The sequence below is a fragment of the Panthera leo genome, chromosome B1 (genome assembly GCF_018350215.1).
Source record: "Panthera leo isolate Ple1 chromosome B1, P.leo_Ple1_pat1.1, whole genome shotgun sequence".
Taxonomy (NCBI): Eukaryota; Metazoa; Chordata; class Mammalia; order Carnivora; family Felidae; genus Panthera; species Panthera leo.
Genome location: NC_056682.1, coordinates 4,767,974 through 4,780,510, shown reverse-complemented (window position 1 = coordinate 4,780,510; position 12,537 = coordinate 4,767,974). Strand labels below are relative to the sequence as shown.

Below are 12,537 nucleotides of genomic sequence, written 5' to 3'. Positions count from 1 at the left end.
GAGATCCTTCTTGGTGACATGAGTCATTAAGGATAGCAGTGGAAAGACAAGACTCTGTTTCTCAAGAAGTCAGCTCTTTAGCCTTCTAAAACCAATTTTTTTGTTTGTTCCTGATGAGAAGCTGCAAATGAACTATTGGAGCACTTAATGGGTCTTAGAACGCATTTCTGTTGACTTGCTGATTTACGGGTACCGTCTGGGATCTGATCTGAAGTCACAGAGGGATGATCCTCCCCTCTAAATGCCCAGTTTAGCCCAAAGAATAGAACTCATGGAATCCACTGGGAATTCCCCAATGCTTGAGCCATTTTGCCCTCTTATTCTCCCTCCAGGGAGAGCTACGACATAATAGGACTCTGCATGTATCTAAGTCATGTCTACTAACACTGCAACTTTCAGAGAAGCACATTTGGTTCCTCATATTTGGAAGCTCATATCTCTGTTGAGAGAGACCTTGGTTTTGATGGCACTCCCAGTTCCTGGTAGGCTGTAGGGAGGCTGAGGAAATCATGCTTTGGGGCTTACATTTCAAGATTGTAACCCTTCATTTTCTGGATGGTCATCACATTCTTGTGTAGCCTAGAGACCGTTGGGGCAAGGAGAATATAAGAGAAATAAGGCAGGAATGTAAGAAATTATTCTGAAGTTGTCAGCCGATTCAGTCTTGAACACTGAAAGAGACAAGGGTAAAGCACCATGGGCAATTGCCAACCATGGGCTCTCCATTCCACCAAAGGCATTCAGTGATGGGGCGGATCGGCGATTAGTATCAACAGTGACTGTGTTTCTGGAGATAAAATGGAATCCTCTCTTACTAAGGTGTGGGGTGTCCATGTTCTGGTTCCCTCCAATCCTCTAATGGAGTTACTAAACCTTTTTTGGTCAGAAGTGATAAATCCTTTAAATGACCCTTTGTTAGTGCTAGCACTCACTTGTGGTTTCTGTCTTGTATGGACTTCGCGGCATTCCCTAAAATGCCTTGCCTTACATATTCCCCAGAGATTGCATAAACACATTTTTTTTTTTTTTTTAATTTGGGGAGGGAGGAATCTGGTTCATTCTACCAACCACTTGCCATTCTAGGGCTCTGTTCTCTCTCTGCTGGCTTCATCCCTTTAGCAGATTCAGAAAGGATCTCTGTCTCTTTTCTCTTAAAGTCTCTACCCAGACCATTAAATCTGACACAGTTCCACTTGAAGATTTGCCAACCTGCCGTCTCTCTTGCCTAGACCATGCTATCAATTCCAGACGTCCTGCCTGATTTTGAATTTCATCTGAACCTAAGTTTGTTCACAGATAACCCTAACACGACCTAAGTCAGGAAATAGGTAAATCGGTCTAACTTCTTGCAGATAGCCATCATGCCCAAAGATCTCAAAATAATAATAATTATTATTTTATTTCATTTTATTTTAATGTTCATCTTTGCTCCTTGGGGTTAGAGCTTGCGGGCTGTCTCCACCCGCATTTCTTTTCCAAGTTACGCAGGGGGCTCCTCTCAGGTCAGCGGGGAGAGAGACACCAGCAGGTGGAGGCCGGCCCCCGCCCCCGCACAGTCCCTCCCGTGCGCTCGAGTGGCCGGGTGGCGCGGCCTCTCCCCGCGCGTGGCTGGGTGTCCCCCACCGGAGCGGCCGCCGAGCCTCCTTTTTCCAGCCTGCGCGCCGCTGCTGCTGCTGCTGCTGCTGCTGCGCCCCAGGCCGCACGAGCGCGGCGCGGGGTGCGCGGGGAGCGCGGGGCCCGAGGCCGGGCTGTGTCTGGGGCTGCGCCGAGCCCAGCCTCCTTCCCCTCTCCGCGGGTAGGGATGGTTGAGTCCAGCCGCCGCCGCGGCGGCTCCTTGTGCCGCTAGCAGCCTGTCTCCTGCGCTCCCCGCCTTCCCTCTCCGGGCTGGCTCTCCTCCCCCCCCCCCTCCCTGCGCCCCCTCCCTCCCTCCCTGCCTGCCTCCCTCCCTCCCGCGGCTCCCACTCGCCGGCTCGCTCTCCAGCTGCCTCGGCTCCGGCTCTCGCCCGGCTGCGCGCTCGCTCCGCGCCGGCCCCCGCCCGCAGCCTCGCCGCCTCGGAGCCTCTCCCCGCCCGGAGCCGCTCAGCCCCGCAGTGGCTCGGGACCGATGCTACGGGCGGGCGGCGAGCCGGGCGCGCGGACCTGCGGGAGGCGTCGGGTGCGCGGCGGCTCGGGGCGGCGGGACCCCTCTCCGGCTCGCCCTGCCCGCCGCTGACCGCTCGGCCCGGTGCGTGGCCCCGCCGAGCCCCCGACAAGCGCCCGCGCCGCCGCGAGCGTGTGGACTATCTGCAGACATGACTGCGCGGAGGAGACGCGAGCGGCCGCTCCTGCTCCCGGCGCTGCTGGTGCTGTGCGCGGGGCTCCTCGCTGCGGCCAAGGGTAAGGCGGGCTCGCCTGCTGCCGGGGGACGCGGGCGAGCCCTGCGAGGGCCCCGCTCGCGGGCGCGGGGGCGCGTTCGGGGGCGGGCAGGGTTCCGGGGCCGGCGCCGGCCGGCGGGGGGCTCCATCGCGGACGCCCGGGACCCGGGCTGCCGTGGCCTCCCCACCGCCCTGGTCTCCCCCTCCCCTCCTTCCCCTTCCCGCGGCCGGCACGACGCGCTCTCCGTGTTTCGGCGGGGCGCGGTGGGCTGCCGGGGAGGAAGGAGCCCGACTGGGGCTGCACCTGCGCCGTGGCGAGCGACGCCGCCTGCTCCGGGATGTGGCACGGCGGGTCGGGGCGGCTCGGCCGGTCCCCGGGACTTTCCCCGGACCCCGGGCGGCTGCCAAAGTGGCCCGGGCGAAGCCGGCCTCGCAAGTTCTGCCTCTCCAGGGGTTCGGGGCGGCTGGGGCGGGGGGGGGGGTGGTGGTGGCGGGAGCCAGCGGGCAAGCCCGCCTGCCGCCCGGGCTCCCTGCACCCGCGCGCCCTCTCGGCCGCCCCTTCCTCCTCCTCCAGCGGACCCCGGGAGGACTGCCTGGCCGGCCGCCTCCGTAAGGTCGCCCCCGTCTCCCTCTGCCTGGACTTCGCTCCTCGCAAGTTGGCAGGAGCTGGCGAGGTGCGTGGGGGACGCGGGGAGACCCGGCTGGGGCTCCACCTCGCTGGTGCCCGCTGTGGCCACGGGGCTGTACCCCTTGCTCCGTCTGGTCCAGAGAAGGAGTCTCCCCGGGTCACTCCCGGGGCTGGGAGCTCTGTGAACTTGGTTTTCTCCTTGAAACGAGTTGGGGAATGTTCTCCTGCAAGTAGCCCACAGGCTGCGATGTCGGGGCTGGCGGGAGCCCCGGCGTTTGTCTATTCTCTGGGAAAGAAAACAGGCTCGCTCTTGATTCCGGGAGAGGGGGGAGGAGGGACACAGAGGATATTGATTGATTTTCACATTGCAAAGTGCCTGCCCCCCTTCCTCATTTTGGCCTCCTTGCGTGCCCCTCGTATCCATCGACACCCCATCGTCCCGCTCCTGGGAACGTCTATATCTAAATACGTTTTTTTTTCTTTTCCTTTTTGAAGGGTGCTGTCACATCTCGCGTGTGTGTGTGTGTGTGTGTGTGTGTGTGTGTGTGTGTGTTTTCTAATGGCCACTTGCTCTTTCCCCACATATTATCCCCCCCCTTCCCTCTCTAGATTCTTCCATTTTTTTCCCCACCCTTTTTCTATTCCTTGAGTGTTCCAGATTCGAGGGTGATTGACAAGGCGAAGGAGGACTGTCTCTGGTTCCATTAGGAAACTCCAGATGGGCCTGGCCTGGAGAGAGATGGCGAGAATGGCAGATTAGGCTTCCCCTCCCGGCCGCCCTTCCCCACCCGGCGGCCAGGGCCCGTGGAGAGCCGACCGCCAGGCACCAGACCCTCCACGCGCGCACTCGCCCCTACGACAGGGTGTCGGTGGGAATGCGCCCCCGACATCTCAGGGAGCGCAAATGTTTGGTGTTAGTCGCCTGAACTCCCGGTCGCTCCGGATCGGGGACCCTCCGGCAGACACCTACCTACCCTCTGCCCACGGGCCCAGCTCGGTCCGGACGCCCTGCCTTGGGCGCCACTGTTGGAGCTGCTGCGGAGGCGCGGCGGGCCAAGCAGGGGCGGGTGGGCAGCGGCCTTGGGTCTCGCCGGCCTGGCTGGGAACACAGAGGCGAAGCGAGCAAAGTCCGGGCGAGGAGGGTATCTCCGGGAAGTGCGTGCGGGTTTATTTTCCCTCGGGTCGGGGCAGGGGCCTGCGGACAGACCCTGGCTTTGCCCGGCCGAGCCCCTGCGTGGGGAGGAAACACCTGCTACGCAACTCGGCAAAACTTCCCACCCCTTCGCGCTGCACTCCAAGTCCAGCTGTGCCCCCGCGGCCGCCTCCTTCCCCAGGCAGGCGGCGCAGCCTCCGAGCGCATTCTCGGTTCCCCGCGGTTCCGCGCGCTCCGAGAGCCCTTCCCCCGCAATTAGCAGGGGTTGCTGCGCGGAGACCGCGGCGGCGGCCCTGCCGGAGCTGCTTAGTAATCCGCACACGTGTGCCGGGCGGATTCCGCCCCCTCGCGGGTGGGCCGAGGCAGTGGGCGGGAGTGTGCTGGTGGGCCTGGGGCGCGGGCTGCCGGGCGGGTCCTGGGGCTGTCCGGGCAGGGGCCCCAAGTCCCGGGCGTCCGGAGCCTGGGGGAGCTTCCGCGGGGACCAGAGCGCCTCCTGCGCCCTGGGTGGGGGTGGGGGGGGCCCCCAGGTCCTGACTGTAGGAGACAAGAAGTGGAGTCCGGGGTCCCAGGCCCCTGGCGTGCGCGGCGCGAGAGTCGGGGGTGCGTGTGTGTATTTACGCGTGGAGGGGACCGGGCGACCGCGGTCACTGCGCTGTTTCCGGACCTAGGTTGGGGGGGGAGGGTGCGCGAGGCTCCTGGATCACCGCCGCGGGGCTGGGGCCCCGTTTTCTCTGCGCCCGAAGGGTCAAGTGCGAGCGCAAGTGGCCGCGTGGGAGCTGGCTGCAGGCAGGAGGCTGGTGACGCCAGCCCCGGAGTCGCCCTTAGAGCGCGGTGGCAGCTAGGGCGGGGTCCCATACCCACCCCCCCTCCCCCCCCTACCCCCGGCTGAGGGAAGCCTTGAGGGCTAAGGTGGAGCCTCTGCCCCCCGGGGTGCCTGCCAGCCGTGGGGCTTCCCCGAGGAGGAGCGCTTGGGAGCCGAGCAGCGCGCGCCCAGGTGGCGGCTCCTGTGGTGGCGAAGGCAGGAGGAGTTTTTGATGCGTGGGGTGTAATTCGTGACCTGTTTGCGGAGTCGTGAGAGGCTGCAGGCAGCTGCAGTTTTGGTCTGTAGGACCCGGTGGATCCCTACCCGGTGGTCAGCTTCAGGTGACGGTGCTTTCCGCTTCGGTGCAACCTTGGGGGGTCCCCGGATTCAATTCTGATGCCTTCTTCCCTTTTGATTATTGAAATCGTGAAGGTTGAGTCCCGAGGGTGCTTACCTCCCCCAAAACAGCACGTTTTCAGGGACCGCGGGAGAGGGAAAGGCTTTCAGAGTTTTCTTCTAGTAAATAGGCGGCGTCAGTCATTCCGTGAGCTCTCAGATTTGCACCCTGATCAGGGGCCAATCTACTGGCTGTTTGGGTGCGCAAAGTTTGCTTTGCTTCTCAATCGTTTCCCGTGTCTGTGCAGCGACAAGAAAGCAGTTATTTGCAAGCGTTACTCAGAAAGTGTCCTAAAAGAGGAGCATATATAGTAGCTCTGTGGTCTCCCAGAGGAAGTGTGGGAGTGAAAGGTGGAGGGCTTGTCAAAATTCCCAGTTCTAACATTCACTAACCCACCCAGCGAAGAGATTGAAGCATGCATTCCCACAATTTCACAGCAACCGTATAACGCAACTCACACACGCGCACAGAGAGAAGCCTTCCCAAATCTGCATGCTTCTAGGTGAGTTACCTTGTTAACAATTCCTATCACCAAGAAGGATGCTGAGACCTTACACTCGCGGGCCACATGGCTTTACGGTTGAGCCACTCCTCACATACTCTCTCTTGGGAAAGCCAGGAAATCCTGTGAATAAACGACTTTCACAGAAAACCCCTGATCCATCATGTACTGAAAGGTGCATCATCTAAAGGGAAGTTAAAATTTCAGCATTCATGATTCCTATTATTTATTGCATTGTCAAGGGGATTAATTTTTTTTTTTTTTTTCCAATGAGAAACTGTTCAGCCACGAGCTCTGGTGCTTCTGGAACACCTATATAGTCTTAGTTTGGGATTTTAAATCTGTAAACAGGTAAGCAGAAGGAAGGCTTTCTTCCCAAGGGTCAGGCTTTGTAAACTTGAATAGTGGGACAATGAGATCTGAATGAACAAGTCTAGAGGTAGCAAATAGCTGGCCGTAAAATGGTAGGAGAATCCCCCAGGTCTCAAGCATCTCCACTAACACAGGCCTTGGGAGGAAAGGGAAACACCGTTCGCACATTGGCTTTCAGCTGGCCAATCTTGCTTGATAAGTAGACTGCCAGAAGTAGGTGCTTGTGAGTTCCTACAGGCAAACCGGGTTCCTCCTGAGGGCAATGCTTCCTTAGTTTCCGGTTGATTGTCTCAAACAAACACCAACAGTGCTTCGAAAATGTCAAGAAAATGGTTCGGCTTCCTTTAAGAAATAGATAAACAAAGGCTCAGTGGCCAGTTAGTGTTCACTGCAGACGATACAGCAAATCCAGTGTAGACATTTCTGAGCTGTCAAAATGCAAATGGCATATTAAATACTCTGTGCTCTACTGAATTCTAAATGTGCCTCCGGTAGGTTTTCTGCTGAGTTCATAGTGAAAATAAGCCACCACAGCTTGCATACATGCAATTTAAACTACACTTTCCCTTTGGCCTATTGTATTTCTTCTGGTTAGGTTCATCTCCCTATAGAATTAAGAAGCTGAATGGGTACTCCTTGCACAGAGTGGATGACAAAGCTCTGTGGTCTTATTTTAATTTCATTGGTTTAGCTGTTAAATCAGAGGAAGACATCTGGGTAAAGGTGTAGATATTGTACAGCCTACCATATTTGTACCTTTGGGTTGATGGGCATAGGATTGCTGGACCAGCAGTGGTAAGAGACAGACTCAAGTTCAGATCTACTCCCATGTTCCGGCAACTGTAAGGACCCGATATGGGAATTGTTTGAAACACTAGAACCGGCTTGGGTGTGCCACCTGAGGCAAAGAGAGAAATACTTTGGCTGGGCTGAGGCTAATTAGTCCTGAAAGAAATCCATCCTTTGAGCTCGTCTTCAGTTGTGCAGCCACTGTGCTTAGCTCACTGGATGTCCACGTCAGGACGACCTATCGGTATGAAGATTGAATAATCGTATTGCGGTACTTACCTCAGTGCAAGCAAGCCTTTCCGCAATGACTTCAAGATGACCTTACCTTGGGCTAGTTGATATATCTGTATTGAATTTGGAATTTAATCCCTAGTGCTGAGGTTGAGAAGTTCCAGAATTAAAATTCCCCATTACATCACAAAGAATAGAAGAAGTTCGTTTCATTAAACTGGTTAAAAGGGATGGGTGGTAGGAGTCTTTGTGAAAGCAATACTCGCCTTGTTACAGTTCCGCCCCCACCCCCCCCAGCAAAGCAACCTCTTTGGATGTAGATTGAAACACATTTTTTACCCTTTTGAGTTTAGCTGCAATTTCTTTATTTTTTATTTTTAATTTTTTTAACGTTTATTTATTATTGAGTGACAGAGCGTGAACAGGGGAAGGACAGAGAGCGAGGGAGACACAGAATCCGAAGCAGGCTCCAGGCTCCGAGCCGTCAGCTCAAACCCACAAACCGCAAGATCATGACCGGAGCCGAAGTCGGACGCTCCACTGACTGAGCCACCCAGGCGCCCCATTAGCTGCAATTTCTTCAAACCATACTAATTTCTGGGAGAGGAAAACGCCATCCTCGCTTTAGGGAGGTTGTATGATCTCTCTTCATCCTCAAATGGTTTTGCTCTAGCTGCATGAGGGATTTCATCATCCACTAGGCACACTGTCTCATTTACCAAAAGCTACTCCTGAATATATTATAAACATTCTTTTGAGGAGTAACATTTCATCAAATTAAGTTGATCTAGAGTCAGTGTTACTTTGACCCAAAGTGGCAACATTTATCTCCAGCTAAGACTTCTTTGGTGAATGGAAAAAGCAAACAAACAAAACAAAACAGAACAACAAAAAACCCATGCAGCCTGCCATGAGCCCTTGTTAAAAAGAAGTACTATATCTTTTATGTCTCCTACATTTTGCAATTTATTCATTGAAATCTTCTTGCTTTGTCTAGTACTGTTTTTTTTTTTTTGTTTGTTTGTTTGTTTGTTTTTAGCTTGGGGAAAACTGTACAAGGGAAAGGGATATTTCAGTATTGCCATGTTCTCCAAACAGAAGTAGCAGAAAAGGGATCCATTTTGATACTAAGTCTTAATATTTCTGGTCTTCTACCTTAATACTAACAATCTGAATGTAATTTTGCCCCATTGTTAGCAAAATAATAAATCATGAATAATGCTTTGTGCGTTAAAAATTCCCCTTGTTACTGACATGAACTCAAAGGGAATATAGTTGCAGAGAAGTCAAGTTCTTGGTGGCATTTATCAGCTCATTTCACCATTGAGTCACTTTAAGGATTATTGCAACTGGAGATTTAAATTACATAAAATATTGGCCCGGTTCTCGGTTTTATGTATTTTGGAGATCCTCAACCTCAATAAAATTCAAGAAAAACTAATGTGACATAGAGATATTATAGATGTGCATCCAACTCTCCGGCTGAATGATCCATATAAGAATAAGCCACTTGAGTTGCAGTGGAATCAAAGCAGCTTTGGAGGACGGGGCACATTTCTCTATCATATTATTGTGGCAACCTTCTGTTTTCTTTTGCACTAAACCTGTCACCTTTATCATTGTAGATGTTGGCATCATGACCATGATGTAGAGTTTTTGAATAGCCTTTTGCAAACTTTGTCTGCATAAGAATCACAGGTCTTGTTTAAATGCAAATTCTGAGGCCTCTCTCCCCAAATGATTCTCAGTAAATGGGTTTTGGATGGTGTCAGAAATCTGCATTTATATATGTATACATGTTATCTATCTACCAAGCCTTCCACCCTTTCAATAAAAGGCATCCGAATCTAATGACCTATTCACTGAGACTTCACAGACTAATTAGCCCACACTGATTTCAAGATGATTATCCTATAGTATGAAATTGTGCAATTATTTCAGAAGATTTCTTCTTTATCATTAGGGCCTCCATGATCAATGTTCATCATTCTGTGCTGTTTTTATTCTTTTAAAAAACGGTTTTACAGCAAAGATGCGATTCAAGCTCCTTGTCCATAATGTTGATATTATGGGAAGACTTCGAGGGATAATTACACTCTTTCGTATGAAAATACCATGTGAATGATTTTATTTATTTTTTTTACTGTTTAGTGAACTCTGATATGATTAGTGTTATGTAAGAAAGAGCTAAATGTGAGATTAAAATTAGAATTATTTGGGGAGTGATCTCTAATGAATTAAAAGCCTTAGAAATTAATTGTGAATTCTAAGCATTTTCCAGATGCCTCGTGAATCCCTGAGCCGTACTGTTGACATGGCTATGTTTCTGAAAACCTGGTCTGATGACTCTCTGAGTGGATTGTCACTCCCTTTTCTATCTGTAAGCTCATAATTAAGACTACAAACCTTTGACTTTTGTGTGGATGGATAATCTTCAGGGTGACATGAAGACACCTTACGAAAATGGGTTCTGCTGGTTAAGGAAATTCACTTTTCTTTCACAGAATGGGCCATAAGAGTACTGTTCAGAGGCCATCAACAATTTTTGTCTCCATGTTTCAAACTATTTCTTTTTATGGTTAGGGAAGTGGTGTACTTTGATGTATCATACAGCTGTGGATAGTTAAGATTTGCAGGGAATGATTGGCACTTCATACAGAAAAGAAGAGGGACCCTGGCAACATAAGAAAGGTCACATTTTTACAAGAAATTAACTGAATTGAGCAGATACTTCCCTTTATGCTCTAGAAATGTAAATTTCTTCAGCATCAATCTGGCATTTCTTGTTCTGATTCCATCTTTTTCTCCTTTCTTTACAAAATATAATTGTTGTGAACAACTTGAGACGAGACAAACCCAGCCATTAGGATTTTGTTTTGTTTGTGGCGGCTGCTACATACATGAGGTTGCATGTTACCTGCTCAAGATGCATATTCCATTTTCTATGGAAACAATATGAAATTTTCAAACTTAAGCCCTAACACTTTCCCCCCCCTAAATTTGTAGATATTAAGAAAAAGTCAAGTGAGAGCAAAGTCACCTGGGTCCTATTAGGTAGGATTCTTTTTTTGTTGATTAATATATTTAAGTATTTAGGTACAACTGCTGTTGCTAATGGGAGATATATATACATGGTGCTAGTCTGTTACAACCATTAACGATGGAAGACCTGGGAGCCGAAGAAGAGGTTTGGGGAGTCTAGACCCTTAAATGGGATCAGGGTAGTTATTTGGCTCACTTGAAGAATCCTAGTGTGTACCAACAAAAATAACTCAAATCCATATAACCGGAACTCATGAGTTCTTTACTATTTACCTATACATGTTAAAAATGAAGATGTTGAATCTATGCTTGCTCTCAATGAGCTTTCGTTATTACTAAAAACAAAACAAAACCCTTAGGTCATTTTGTTTTCAATTTTTAACGTGTTTATTTTTGAGAGACAGGCAGAACATGAGCAGGAGAGGGGCAGAGAGAGAGGAAGACACAGGCTTCAGGTTCTGAGCTGGCAGCACAGAGCCCAGTATGGGGCTCAAACCCAGGAACCATGAGATCATGACTCGGGTTGAAGTGGGACGCTTAACCGACTGAGCCACCCAGGCGCCCCTACAACCCTTAAGTTATTGACTTAATTAGTATGTATTCAAATACTGGACTGTGATACAGACAACAAGTGTCACGCAGAAATGAGTACAGATATTGGTACAGCCTCCCAGAGCTGAGGAGAAAGGGGATTGGGACAAAGTCAGTGAGAATGAGGAGGTTGAGAGAGGAATGGCTTCCCCCCAAGCCAACGATAGTGAGAAGTCAGGTTCAGTGTCAAGCATGTAGATAAGCATATAAATATTGATGCTTCTCAGAAATTCTTCTATCTGTTCTGAAAGCTAAAAGTCCAGATGCAAACGATTATAAACTACTGCCCTGGGACGATTTCCTGAAATAGGCGAATGTGCAACTTATTCCGAGCCCTGCCTCCTTTCCTCACACCGCCTGTGGGGCAGCCTCTTGTTTGGACGAGGAATCTATTTCTTGGAAACAAAACATGTATGCACTTTTAAACTCTTTGTTTCCACATTCCATGAGTGTTGCTCTTACTGTTGTTTTTGTTGTAATGACCCCATAAAATAATGGTGACAGAGCATTGGGTGTGGGGGAAAAACACATTTTGGTTACTGGCTTACTGGCAATGTGTATTGGCAGCCTTAAGTACTGCAAGTATTTCTACAGAATATGGTGTGCGTCCCCCAAAATGACTTTCCAGATCCTTTATAATCTGGCTTCAGTGTCTCTGGCCAGCTGTATCTCTGCGCTTCCTGCTGGTGACTTTCACTTCAGTTAAGCCGGTACTGTGCACAGCCTAAATGCACCTTTGTTCCAGTCCTTCTCAAGCCCACCCTGCGTCTAGTTCTAGGTACCTCACCCATTTTTGACCACCCGATCTATCTCCTATATTTCTTTTGTCACTTACCGCATTTCAGTCATGGCTCATAACGTAGAACATTGTGGGTTTAGGATCTTTAAAAAATCACATTGTTCACTTGCTGATTTCATTTCTGTTTGTTTACATCATTCCTACTCTGTAGATCTTAAAGTCCCAGGGAATTAGAAGACACACTTCCAACTATCAAAGTCCCGTAGTGTTTCTTTACACATTCACTGTTTCTTCAACGAATAAACCCATCTTCTTATAACCGTGATCCTGGCCCTTGTTTTAACCGAGTCACATTACTGCTTTGAAAATATTTTTTTGAAAAGACTCATAGAAAACAGAGGACTTGTGGAAGGTATCAGGAATGAGCTTTTCACGTCATGAAGAGATGGTTGTGTGTGATTTATTTACTCACACATCCAGACTAGAACTTGTCAAAATAATTAGCTTTGAAACCCTATATCTAAATTACCATTTTGCTGGGCTTATTTGATTCCTTTGTTGCTTTTCATAATTGTTCCTGTTCATATACAAAGTAACTTATCTGGGGGTATTTGCATTTTTCTCTCTCCTAGTGATAATAAGTTAATGATATTAGAGCTGGCACAGTAGATATGTCAGCATTCAATTGTCATTTTGATCTTCGTCACTATTTCATGTCTCAGCTTTTTAATTTAAAAGAATTACATAAGACGATTATGGAACAAAGAGGAACTTCTCAGTCTCTTTTATTACTGCAATTACAGCATTACCTTCCTAGTGTTCTTTAGTGGCAACTGGAAAACCCGAAGGGACACGCTGTCCGGGTCTTTAAAAGACGAGGGATCTTCTGACCTGCAGGTACAGAAACTGTAGCCACACGAAACTTTGGGATATGACT

General features: G+C 50.0%; 1 protein-coding gene across 1 annotated transcript in view; it reads right to left on the bottom strand.

Moving 5' to 3' along the window:
• Positions 1-2,107: 2,107 nt before the first annotated feature.
• Positions 2,108-12,537, bottom strand: part of LOC122217280 (collagen alpha-1(III) chain-like) — a 161,674-nt gene continuing 151,244 nt past the window's right edge. The window contains exons 2-4 of the mRNA XM_042934086.1: positions 5,070-5,306; positions 3,957-4,799; positions 2,108-3,268 (exon numbers count right to left, since the gene is read on the bottom strand). Coding sequence (XP_042790020.1) covers positions 2,108-3,268; positions 3,957-4,799; positions 5,070-5,306 — 2,241 coding nt within the window. The remainder of the gene's footprint in view (positions 3,269-3,956; positions 4,800-5,069; positions 5,307-12,537) is intronic.